Here is a 12,500-nt window from a genome sequence, read left to right as displayed (position 1 = left end):
TTTAAACCCTAAAGAAGGTCTGCTTGCGCATTATGCTGCTTTAAAAACCATCAGTATGGGATATATCTATATGGGATCCTGTGGGCCATATAATATGAATAGCTTTGAGAAGCTTGGGAATCCTAGAACACTTAATTGTTCTCATGTGACACACAGTTCAAGAGGCTGGAGTGTGAGCAGAACAAGATAATGCTGTATGGCTTACAAACAAGAAAGATGTGTGTCAAGATTGTATCATCTCACTATAGTTATTCAATCTCCATTCTGAGCAAATAATCAGAGAAGTTGGAGTATATGAAGAATGAGGCATCAGGACTGGAGGAAGGCTCATTAACAAGCAGCTATATGCAGATGGCACAATCTTGATTGCTAAAAGTGAGGAGGACCTGAAGCACTTGCTGATGGAAATCAAAGATTGCAGCATGGAGTATGAATTACAACTCAATGTAAAGAAAACAAAAATCCTCACACAACTGAACTTCATCATAAATGGAGAAATATTGAAATTGTTAAGGACTTCCTGCTTGGATGCACAATCAATGCTCATGGAAGCAGCATTCAAGAGATCAGGTGATGCACTCTATTGGGTCATTGTGCAGCACCAGATTTCTCAAAGTGTTGAAAAGCAAGAGCGTTAATTTGAAGAGCAGATATCTTCAAATGCTTTCTATGAATGTGAAAGTTGAACACTATATAATGAAGAATGAAAAAAGAATCAATGCCATTGAACTATGTTGCTGACAAAGAAAATTAAATATGCACTGCCAAAAGAACCAACAAATAATTCTTGGAAGAAGCGCATACCAGAATACCCCTTAGAGGGAAGAACGGCAAGATTAAATCTCACATGCTTTGGACATGTTGTCAGTAAAGACTGCACAACTGGAGTTGGGCATTACACTCGGTAGAGTGGCAGCAAAATAAGCAATGCCCTCCATAAGGCAGATTGAGACAGCGGCAGCAACAATGGGCTCAAACATTAAAAAAAAAAAGTGAAGATACTGTAGCACTGGGGAGGATGTCATTCTATGGTACATTGAGTCACTATGAGTCTGGACTGCCTCATAGTCACCTAACGTCGATAATATAGGTCATAACATGGCAGCAGCCAATTGAAAATCTATATAGTACATTGAGGAGGCAGAGAGCTTATCTTAACAAAGGAAACATGACTAAGGAAAGGAGAGTGAGAATGCTTGGATAAAGTGAGGATGTAATCAGAGTCCCTGAATTGTACATATAGAAATAGCTGAATTGGATTATATTATGCTGTATATTTATCTCTTGTCTGTCAGTTTGTCCTACTGTGGTGACTTGGGTGCTGCTGTGATGCTGTAAGCTATGTCACTGGTATTTAAAATACCTGGAGGGTCACAAGAGGTGAACAGATTTCAATGGAGCCTCCAGAATAAGAGCAGATTACAAAGAAGGAATTAAGTAGCCACTGAAAACCTCATACAAAACATGGAAACATGGTCAGCTACTGAAGCGCTATTGAGTGCAAGCAGCGCATGGTCAGTGAGAGGGGCAGAAGATGGGCTCCGTGGGTCAGAAGGATTCAAACTATGACCGGGGAAGAGTTAGTTGTCTTCCCAAAGCAGAGCTGACTATAATGATGTGGATGAAGTAAGCATGTGGGGGTAAACTTTGTGGACCTTCATTTGTTGATAGGACACCACTCAAATTGAGAAGAAAGAGCTTCAAAACTCTAATAATCCATACTTAAAATTTACAAAGTATGAATCTAGGAAAAATAGAAATCATCAAAAATGAAATGGAAAGAATAGAGATCAATATCTTTGATATTAGTGAGCTGGGAAGATGGGTATTGGCCATTTTGAAGATCAAAAAACATCATATTGTTTTCTCTCCTGGGAATCACAGAATCAAGAGGAATGGCATTGTATTTGCCATCAAACAGACATTTCCATATCTGGCTTGAAACACAATGCTGTGATAGGATTATATTTATCCTCATTCAAAGAAGTGCAACCAATATGAGTATTATTTGAATTTAGACACCATCAACAACAGTTAGTGATGCAAAATTTGAAGAATTCTATCAGTGTCTTCAGTTGTAAAAGTGAACAAACATGTATTAAAGAGGCATTGATAATTATTGGTGATTGGAATGCAAAAGTTGGAAACAAAGAGAAAGAAACAGTAGTTGAAAAATATGGGCTTGGTGATAGAAAAGAAACTGGAGATCACATGGTATAATTTTGCAGGATGAACAACTTGTTTATAGGAAATATCTTTTTTCAGCAACATAAAAGGCGAATATACACCTGGACTTCTCCAGATGTAATACACAGAAATCAAATTGACTATCTGTAGCAGAAATGATGGAACAGCTGAAATATCAACAACTAACACCAAGCCAGGAACTGACTGTAGAACGGATCATCAGTTCCTCATATGTAAGTTCCAGTTAAAGCTGACAAAAAGGAAAACAAGTCCACAGGAGCAAAAATATGACCTTGATTCTGTCCCACCTGAATTTCTAGAACATTCAAGGACCGATCTTCTGCACTGAATACTAATGACCTGATGAGCTGTTATGACATCAAGAACATCATTTATGAAGAAAGCGAAAGATCATTAAAAAGAAAGAAAAGATCAAAATGGTTATCAGAAGGGACTCTGACCCTTGCTTTTAAATGTCGAGTAGGTAAGGCAAATGGAAGAAATGATTGAGTCAAAGAGCTGAACAAAACTTTTCAAAAAGGCATCTGGAGAAACAAAGTAAAATATTATAATGAATTGTATAATGACCGAGAGTTAGAGAACCGAAAAAGAAGAATACACTCATTATATTTTAAACCGTGAAAAAAAAAAAGTCAAGTCTATAGTGGAAACATTGAAAGATTCTATGGGCAGCGAAATACTGAATAATACAGAATGTATCAAAAGAAGATGGGTAGACTACACCGAGTAACTCTACCAAAAAGAAATAGTAAACATTCTATCATTTCAGAAGGGAAACATCTGAGCAAGAACTGGTCCTACTGAAGGAGAAATTCAGCTGCATTGAGAGCATTAGCTAACAACAAGGCTCCAGGTATTCATGGATAACCATTTGAAATGTTTGAACAACCTGATCAAGCACTGGGGGCACTCGCTCATCTATACCAGGAAATTTAGTTGGCAGTTTTTTGGCTAAGTGACTGGAAGAGATACATATTTGTACAAAGAATACGATACTACTAACTACCTACATTATAATCTCAACTGTTTTCATTTTCTACTTTATAGGATATGGAAAATTAGGGAAAATAAAATAGCAATATTTACAGAAACAAACTTTCTTTTGTATTTTTTGTAGTCGTTAAACAATAATATATGCACTTGTAATAGAAGTAGTAGAAGTCATAGTAGTGGTGGTAGTAATAGTTTAAGTGAAATAAAGTGGCACGAATGGTAGATAAACTGATTTAACAAGTAACATGATTTAGGCATTTGTTAAAGATTTGCATATATTGCATTTTGATGCAAACACTGTTTGGCATTATTTACTACATTTAAAAAATATATTCAAAGCATACTATTTAGGAAATTGTAGAGCTAGAAGGCTAACCTATAGCCATCTAATGACTAGGTCTGTATTTTTAACCCATGCTGTACCAGGCTCTATTCAAATAAAACTGCTATTAAAACAAAACAAAACAAAAGTCCTATTTGCATTTAAGACTCTTGTGCAAGTGGATTTAGTGATACATCCGAAGGAGAAATCATAAAATTTCTGAGATAACCTTTCGTTTGCGGGGCTCCATAGAGGACTCTCCACAATGTAAGTGAAAGTAACTGGGCTCCTTGGATGCAGCCTTTGGAAGTTCCATATTTAATCTACTCTTAGATATGAAACGCTGTAGGATGGCTTCCCATATTGCATGAATTTGAGTGCTTTGAGGCAAAACACGAAATTCTACGTTTGTGTCTCTTTAAGAAACCACAGGACAAGAGCGACCTTTGTGCATGTCTCGGCTTACTTCTGAAGTCCAGGATGGTGAAATTTGGCTTGATGGCAGCCTCAGGGGAGAGTCTGAAGGACAACTGCTGCCCAGCAGGTGACAGATCTCGGTCTGCAGCGCTGACAATCTGAATGATCTGAAACGGAATTGAGATGAAGCTTGCAGTCAGGCATCAAGTTCAAAGGCAAATTTACACATCGGATTAACATGTTTACTTAATGAAGTATGCATATAGGTGGACATCACACCTTTAAAAACTGCACCAGTGGGTCAATTATTTACAAACGCTATCTATGGATAAATAACTACCCTTGTACATGTAATAATGCAGAGGATAAATGACTGGGAGTGGGTTTATTTTGAATCAATAGCCACCTAATTAAAAAGCTTAACATCACATAAAATTTCACCTATAAGCAAAATAAAATTAAATGCACTGGCTTGCATTTTAAATTAGAAAAAAAAAATCCTTTCTTAGCCTAATTGAGAAAATGCTTACTGAAAACAAAATCTTTGATTATTTAAAAGCCTCTGAAAGAGCAACATTTTAGTACATGCACATTTGTAAGATTAACTTTTATTTTCATAAAAGTGAAATGATAATAGAGATGCTACGGATATACACCTGTTTACAATGCTTGTTAGCTTGATTCGGCAGAGGAAAGTGGCATAGGTTTTCTTTTTTTTAAAGGCTAACCATTATCAACTTGTTCCACATTGCTTCATCTTTGTCCCATGAAGCTTCTGGTGGTTCAGGATTCCAGCCCAACATATAACCACGACACCATCAGGCCTCTACTCAAGCATTAATGTATTTTATTCCTGGAAAACTTTCAACCAGCACATTATATAATTCCTACTGATTTGAAATCATTAATTGTTTAATTACATAACAATCAGGCCTTGGATTTTATTTTTTAGTTTCTACAAAGTCGAAAATGCCTCAGTCATGGAATGTATACAATCCTAATTTCTTCACGATTGTTATTTGTGTGCATGGATTCATGAAGCATCCACTGTGTCAGACATCAGAAGAGCCAGCGGAACCCTTCCTGAACATGACAGGGGCAGCAATAGGTAAACGAGCACCTTGGGTGCACTCTGTTCTTATTCATAATGAAGGATACAGCACTCCTTATATGTGAAAGTAGCGCAGAATCCTTCATGTTGTAATGCAGTTTTTGTGTTTCTCAAATTAACAAATGAAGTATTCGATCAGCACAGTCCAATAAATGTGTGTGCAGATGAAAATATTCCTGGTTTGCACCGATCTAAATGTACATAGAATATGACTAGTGTAAATGAGAAAAAAGATTTACTGTCAATATTGATTTAACTGCAATGACTAAATGTGTCTTGTGGACATCTCCAAATGAAAGGTACGTGTTCTAAGATATGAAACATTCAAATGATAAAGAAAGAAAGATTTAAAAATATCTTTTCTAATAAAGTTAATTGTAGTAGTCACATAAGTTCTTGTCAAGTTGAAGATATATGAAAGGGTAGGGGTGGTATTTAACCTGTCAATCAGATCACAGCCTGATGGTGCTTCCTGATGGGCGTGACCTTCTCATGAGGAGGGTCCAGGGAACCTCCCTTCTCTCTCTGCCTTCACCTTCCTGCTGGCTGATCCTGACTGCTGCCAGAGCCTGGTGATGTTTTCCCTGCCATTGGATCCACACAACGTTGCCCCCACAGACCTGTGATCTTCCTGTATTGAACATCATTGCATGTGTCTGCGTGAGTCTGAAGAGGGACTGACGGTTCAGTATCAGACGTATGGACCTGAGTTGGACTGGGCTGGGAGGCTTTCTGTTCATATAATTACTTCTTGATAAAAAGCTCTTTCTTACACATATCTAATGTCTCTGGATTTGTTTCTTTAGTCAACCCAGCCTAACACAATATTCCTTAAATAATAAGGTTTTTTTCCACATAACTATTAAAACTCCTCACATTTATTTAAATTTGGAAGCCTGCTATCTAAAGATAATTGGAATATGTAGTAATCCAAAACATCCTGATGTATTTGTCCTTTGGAACTTTGGCAAAGGAATTAGTCACATTCTAGCTTCATGACACAAACACATTATTTACACATGTACTGGTCACTCATTCCATTTAAAATAGTGTAGGGGAAACAATGCTACTTACCACGATGCCAAGTAAAACCAAGGACTTTGACAATACTTCCTGTAACTATTCAGCCTCCCTCCATCACGCTTCCTGTCAGAACTTCCCCTAACAGCCACACTGACCTGATATGATAAATACGCTTAGGAGATTGTACACACTGCATATGATCTCCTTGAGACTACAGAGAAGAAAGACTTTACTTTGTCGGTAAGTTTAAGAACTAATTTTTCATGCCTTCAACAAAGCATGTGATCAAAATAAGAGATACTTTGGGAGGATGCACAGTTAAGTTGTTTTCTGACTGGTTTGATTCTGACATGTTCTTCCACAGTTAGGGAGCTGACAAATGTATTAGAATCAGCAATCCTATATCCTTTTGGCATACAATGAATGTTCCCTAGGCCACCGGCTCTTTATCCCAAAGAATAAGTGAGAGTTTACTGTTTCATATGGTTTCTTTTATGAATACAGCTAATCTAGAAAGCTATATACATGTGAGTGTGTATTTATGTACGCATAAGGTTTGTGGTGACTCCTTCCTCCAAAGTGGGGAGCTGCATCCTTTTTCATTGTCTGTTCTTCGTCTGGAAGCTCTGCTGAAACCCGTTTGCTTTGGGTGACCCTGCTGGCCTTTGAAATACCAGTGACATTGCTTCCAGCATCACGGCAACACAGAAGCCACCACAGTAGGCAAACTGCCAGACAAGTGGTGAGAACAACAGCTCAGGCATAGGAAGAGTTGTGAGGCTTGCGCAGGATTGGGCAATGCTTGTTTCTGTTGTGCATGTGTCGGAACTGAATTGAGGGTGCACAACGACAAGATTTATGCATGGATACATAATGGAAAATACATGGCAATATTGGGTTTTTATACATTGTCAGTTAACAATATCGGTACCATACCTGTCCTGGTTTGGCATTTTCACACACAGCTGTCTCATATGGCACAGATATTTCTGGAGGAAATTCATTGACATCCAGAACATTAATTAGCGCATTGACTTTGCTAATTAATAATGGGTTACCTATAGAAAATATAACAAAAAAGAAGATAAGTACAAGATCTGATCAATTGTTATTTCAACAGTCATACAAAATAACTCAATTTTCATTTACAATCATAAAAATTCATTCCATTATGGAGAATCCTGAAGCTGTCATGCCCATTAATGAAAGATAAAAGGATCACAAGCATTCACTAGATCAAAGTTTTTCCCCGAATCTCAACTACCAAATAAGCTGGTATTTTATAACAAGTGGAGACCTGATTTTTGGGGGGTTCCACAACCAGCTGCCAATCCAAAGTTTGGCAAATTGAACCCATTAACTGCTCCATAGGAGAAAGATGTAGCAGTCAGTTTTTGTAAAGATTGTAGCCTTGGCGCCTCTGTTGAGCATCTACTCTCTCCTCCGTGGTGGCTATGCATTGCAAGAAACTTAATGACAATGAGTTTTTCAGAGGAAAGCCTTTCTAGCAGAGAGACCTAACCATCGCACCAGCTTTAGTTAACAGAACCAATCTTCACTAATAAAAAATATGCTTGCACTGGATACAAAAAAAATGTATCTATGCTGTACCCATACTGTTAAAATATTAGTGAGTAGAATCATCTACATATTTAAATTACTTTTTCAAAACAATCCCTCCTGGGATATGAAAGTTTTGTCCATGGAAGAATAAGTCAAAGAAAAATGAAGCAGAGAAGGCTTTTTCAGAGATGAAAATTAAAATAACAGATTTCAAGCAATAAAAGTAAGAGATTCATTATGAAAAGCTTGGCTACATCCTGACTTTAGTAAAGCAAATAAGAAAGGAAAGAATAAGCCCAAGTATACCAAATAATGAGATCTTTTGAAAGTACTAAAAATAATGTTGGATTCAAATGGTGTCTCTTCCTAAATCTCATCCCAAGTTTTCACCACTGTAGTGACTTATTATCCACACTCTTGCCACTTCCTTTAGGACATTATACATAATAAATAAGGCCAAGCATAACACATTTTATCTCATTTAAGGCAAAACTTTATCTTATGAGTTAAATTATTATTTGGCATATATTTACAGATGATAAGCTATATCTCAAATTGCTGAATGACCTAGCTAGTAAGATAAGTAGCTTTCTGAGCAATGAGACTCCATAGGACATGTTTATTTCTCTATCACAACATCTCTGTTGATTAAATGTTAAATCCCTAACCTGTCATTAAAGACATATTATTTTCTAAGTCCCTTCCTGGATGATTTTAAAGAAATTTTACTATGTGAGTAATTCTGACAAATCTATAATACCTTGCTGAATTAGTGCTTATTAACAATCAAAATCAAAATACTCTAGACCAGTGCTTTGAGTCCCTGAGTGGTACAAATGATTTAGCACTAGAATAATAATTGAAAGGATGATGTTTCAAACCCACACGGATGTGTCTTTGAAGGCAGTCCTAATGATCTGAACTTTACCTATTTAAACCTCTACCCATGATTATGAATCATGGTAAAACAGGGCAGAGTCAAACTTTCCCATAAGGTTTCCAGTGCCAGAAATCATTATGAAAGCAGACTGGCACACCTTGCCCCTGTGGAGCAGCTAGAGGATTAGATGAAAAAACACTGTAAGGTTTCAGTGTCATTAGCTTCCTACAGTAAATGAGTCTTCAGATGCTTCTAGCCCCAGCTGTCAAGACTTTCTGGCACAGATGTTAAGGTTCTCTTTTGGATATACTCTTGGAATTTCTTAGATAAAGAAACTGAGAGTGTGTTTTGCAGCAATACCTAACTGAACCATGACGACGAAAATCCCTAATACGTATGACGAGAAAAGCATACCAGTTTGAAGTCCTCATTTAGGTAGAATCGTTCAAAGGCTCGTGTGACTGGTGCTTGGTGCTGAATGCTTACTGGTGATGAACAAGAGAACATTCAGCTATGATTCCATCATGATCTTTGGGCTTTCTCAGAAGGTGGTTATTCATTTATAGGGCCAATAACCCAAGAATGAGCAATATTCAACACACACTGCTGCTTTTATGACTGGGCTTAAGAAGTCACTTTGAAACGTGCATGCTGATATTTTAGGAGGTAGGGTTGTCATGAACCCCTTCCAGATGAGAGGAATGGAAAGATAACCCCACTTGTAATTGGAGGGAGTTTAAGCCCTGTTGATTGACTCATGAAGCAAAATAGATTTACAAGACACCCATAAGACAAGCTAGATCTACAATTGTGGCCATTTTTGAAACTTGAATGGAGAACTCTGTTTTGGAAATGGGAATGCTTGCAAATGGATACCATACTTGGCTGTTTACCAAAATGACAGCGGCTGTAATCCACATGAACATGCTTTAGCAGGCAAGCTCGACCAACACACATTTATAAAAAAAGGAGTCACTAAAAGCCCTTTGTAACACAGTTACACTCTGACACACAGGGCATTGTGTTATATCAGATTCTGCTCAGTGACGATTCGTTGATGGCTGTTGACGTGTGAGATTTCTACCAGAGGCAAAGAGAAGCCTTTGACTTCATCCATCCCCCTTTGTTCACGGTACATCAGGTACACCTAAGATTTCATTTGACAAAATATCCTGATAATCTCCACAATTTGAAAGGCATCTGTCCAAAAATAACTTGTTAATGGTGGAACAATTTAGGACAGTATTTCTTTATGATTTGAGGAAGAACCAAAATTTGAATCAATGTCTTATTATGACATTTGCTTCTGTAATGAAGTGAAATTACACAGCACGGCTTTTGTAACCAGCGTCTTTATACTTCCCAACAAGCGACTAGAGATGCAAACATGCCCATCGGGTGCATGTGAATAAAAGGTCAACTGGGTGTAAATGTGAACCATCTCTGAAGCTGGAAGAGATCATCTCAAAACCAGCAAAAATTAAGAGCAACAAAAGTATAGCACATCCCAGGTTGCTGCTCAGAGAAGTAGGAGCAAAGCCACAGCATGAGCCAGTACAGTGGACTCCATAGGCCACAGAATGGATAAAGCAGTTGGAGGAAATCAGCAATAGCTTCTGTGTCATTTCCTCAATTACTTTAAGACATGTAATATATTAACTAAGTCAAAGAGCAAGGAGACACTTCCTGAAATATATATATGTATGTAACACGAGCCACAGCTATATTATATTATTTTCAAGATTAAGGACATTATTTTATAAATTCAGCCACAGCATATATCTAAGAATTATGGTCCAAGTGATGAAAATTTTCCTAGGAAACAAGTAAGAAGGGCAACTGAAAATATGAAATCAGCAAAATGCTAAAAAAAGAAACCTATATTAAAATACGCTGAAGTTATTTTGCTTCTTTATTTAAGACTGACATCTGCTTTTGAATAATGATCAGAATAATGATCAGACACAGAACTTTAATTTTGTTACTGTGTACTAAATTTTAGCTACAATAACTTCAGTAATGGAATCTTAGTCTTTTATACCAAAAAACTGAATTATAATAGTACAAACTAAGCAAGATATAATGATCTTGCTTGCAAATAATAGAGACTTTCTTTGGCTTTGCTCTTTAAATCAGTTCACTTTTAAATTACAAGTTAAGTACAACCATGTCTAATAATAGCTCTGTTTAAGGTACAGTGGTATGATCTGCAGCTAGACTGAGAAATCCATAAAGAGGATTTAAATTTTTCATACATTCTTATGCTAATAATCAAGGATTACCTTCTGTGATGTCTGTAGAAAAGAAGAATGATCTTGAAGAAAGGCAGACAACTCTTTTAAGATGCCTCTAATCAAGATCTTTTTCACTCCATGAGAATCATGACTTTAACGACCATAAGGCAGGGACTTGAAGGCAATTCCAACTAATAGGGAAGCCCTATACCTTCCAAGACTGTAACTCTTTACAGGAGGAGACAGTCTTGCCTTTCTCCCATGGAGTAAATGGTATGTTTGAATCCTTGACACATTAGTTAGCAACCCAATGCTTTCCAGACAGCACCACCAGAGCTACTTTCCTGACATCAAGGTAGTGCCTATGTCATATTCGAGCTCATAGAGTTTAATTCAGTGTATATGGTGTATTGCTAATTGACTATATAAATGAATAAATTAACATTTAAAATCAGATTGAACTGAGAAGGAAATGTGGGTCAGATCCAATTCGTAACCAGAGTGATTTTCTATTAATACCAATTGTACTAACTGAGAAATTAATACATTTGAATTATGATTCTGGAGAAGAACATTGGAGATACCATGAATCACCAGAAAAACAATCTGTTTTAGAAAGAAGCACATCTAGAATGCTACTAACATGCTTTGGACGTGTTACCAGGAGAGACTAGTCCCTGGACTAGGGCACCGCACTTGGTAAAGTAGAAGGTGAGTGAAGAGACTGACACAGTGAGTGCGCTGACGGACTGAAACATGACAACAGTTGTAAGGATGGGCCAACCCTGGGAAATGTTTCATGTTAAGGTATGTGGAGTCACTCTGAGTCATAATCAAGCAGAAGACACCTCACAAGAACAACAACTCTAGATATTGACCAATCTCCATCATGATAGTCAACATATAATTCTTGTGTTCATACATGTTCAATAGGACCTCATTGTAGGTACCACTGCAATTTGTATTACACTATCTAATATTTTCATAATCTTACTCAGGGGGATTTCTTTAGTATACACCCAAGATTATTAAATCATTACAGTGTGCAATATGCATTATCATCATTTTGTAAAAAGATGATTTTATACCACAAATAGCTACTATATATCAGTTGTTAAGTAATCAGATTCCAGAAGCGCATACCAAAAATAGACTAGGCCAATAATTTAAGATTCTTTATTATTTTTATTCACTGTCCCCACCAATCTAGAACACAATATCAATTGAATGTTTTCTTTCAGTTCCTTGCTTTTTCTTATTAAATTATTGGGTTAACTTGCTTCTTTTTTAGAAAATTGTCATTGTCCACATCTTCCCATGAGTATCTTGCTTGTTCTCCTATGCTGCCCCTTGTGCCTCCTACTTCTTCAGATGTTTATGCTGACGCAATTGCCCAAGCTCTCTTCTCATTCTTTATGCTTGCTTACATATTCACAGTGACCTGCATATTGATGAACGCTCATCTCTTTATTTAGACCAGCATTTTTCAACCTGTGGGTAGGGACCCCTTTGGGAGTCTAACGACCCTATCACAGAGGTCGTCCGATTCATAACAGTAGAAAATTACAGTTATGAAGTAGCAACAAAAATAATTTTAGGTTTGGCGGTCACCACAACATGAGGAACTGTATTGAAGGGACACGGCATTAGGAAGGTTGAGAATCAATGATTTTGACCAAATTTCGTTCTGGACTTCTTCACTAATAATAAGTCCAATGGATTACACTTCTTTTTTCCATAGTGAGCACA

General features: G+C 37.1%; 1 protein-coding gene across 1 annotated transcript in view; it reads right to left on the bottom strand.

The window, feature by feature from the left end:
- CDH12 (cadherin 12) overlaps positions 1–12,500 on the bottom strand; it is a 532,964-nt gene that overhangs the window by 10,621 nt on the left and 509,843 nt on the right. The window contains exons 9-10 of the mRNA XM_004698091.2: positions 7,011–7,132; positions 3,990–4,107 (exon numbers count right to left, since the gene is read on the bottom strand). Coding sequence (XP_004698148.1) covers positions 3,990–4,107; positions 7,011–7,132 — 240 coding nt within the window. The remainder of the gene's footprint in view (positions 1–3,989; positions 4,108–7,010; positions 7,133–12,500) is intronic.

The sequence above is a fragment of the Echinops telfairi genome, unplaced genomic scaffold (genome assembly GCF_000313985.2).
Source record: "Echinops telfairi isolate 266 unplaced genomic scaffold, ASM31398v2 ScPeMD7_7469;HRSCAF=8507_1, whole genome shotgun sequence".
In the NCBI taxonomy this organism is placed as follows: domain Eukaryota; kingdom Metazoa; phylum Chordata; class Mammalia; order Afrosoricida; family Tenrecidae; genus Echinops; species Echinops telfairi.
This window is presented reverse-complemented; position numbering and strand designations above follow the sequence as displayed.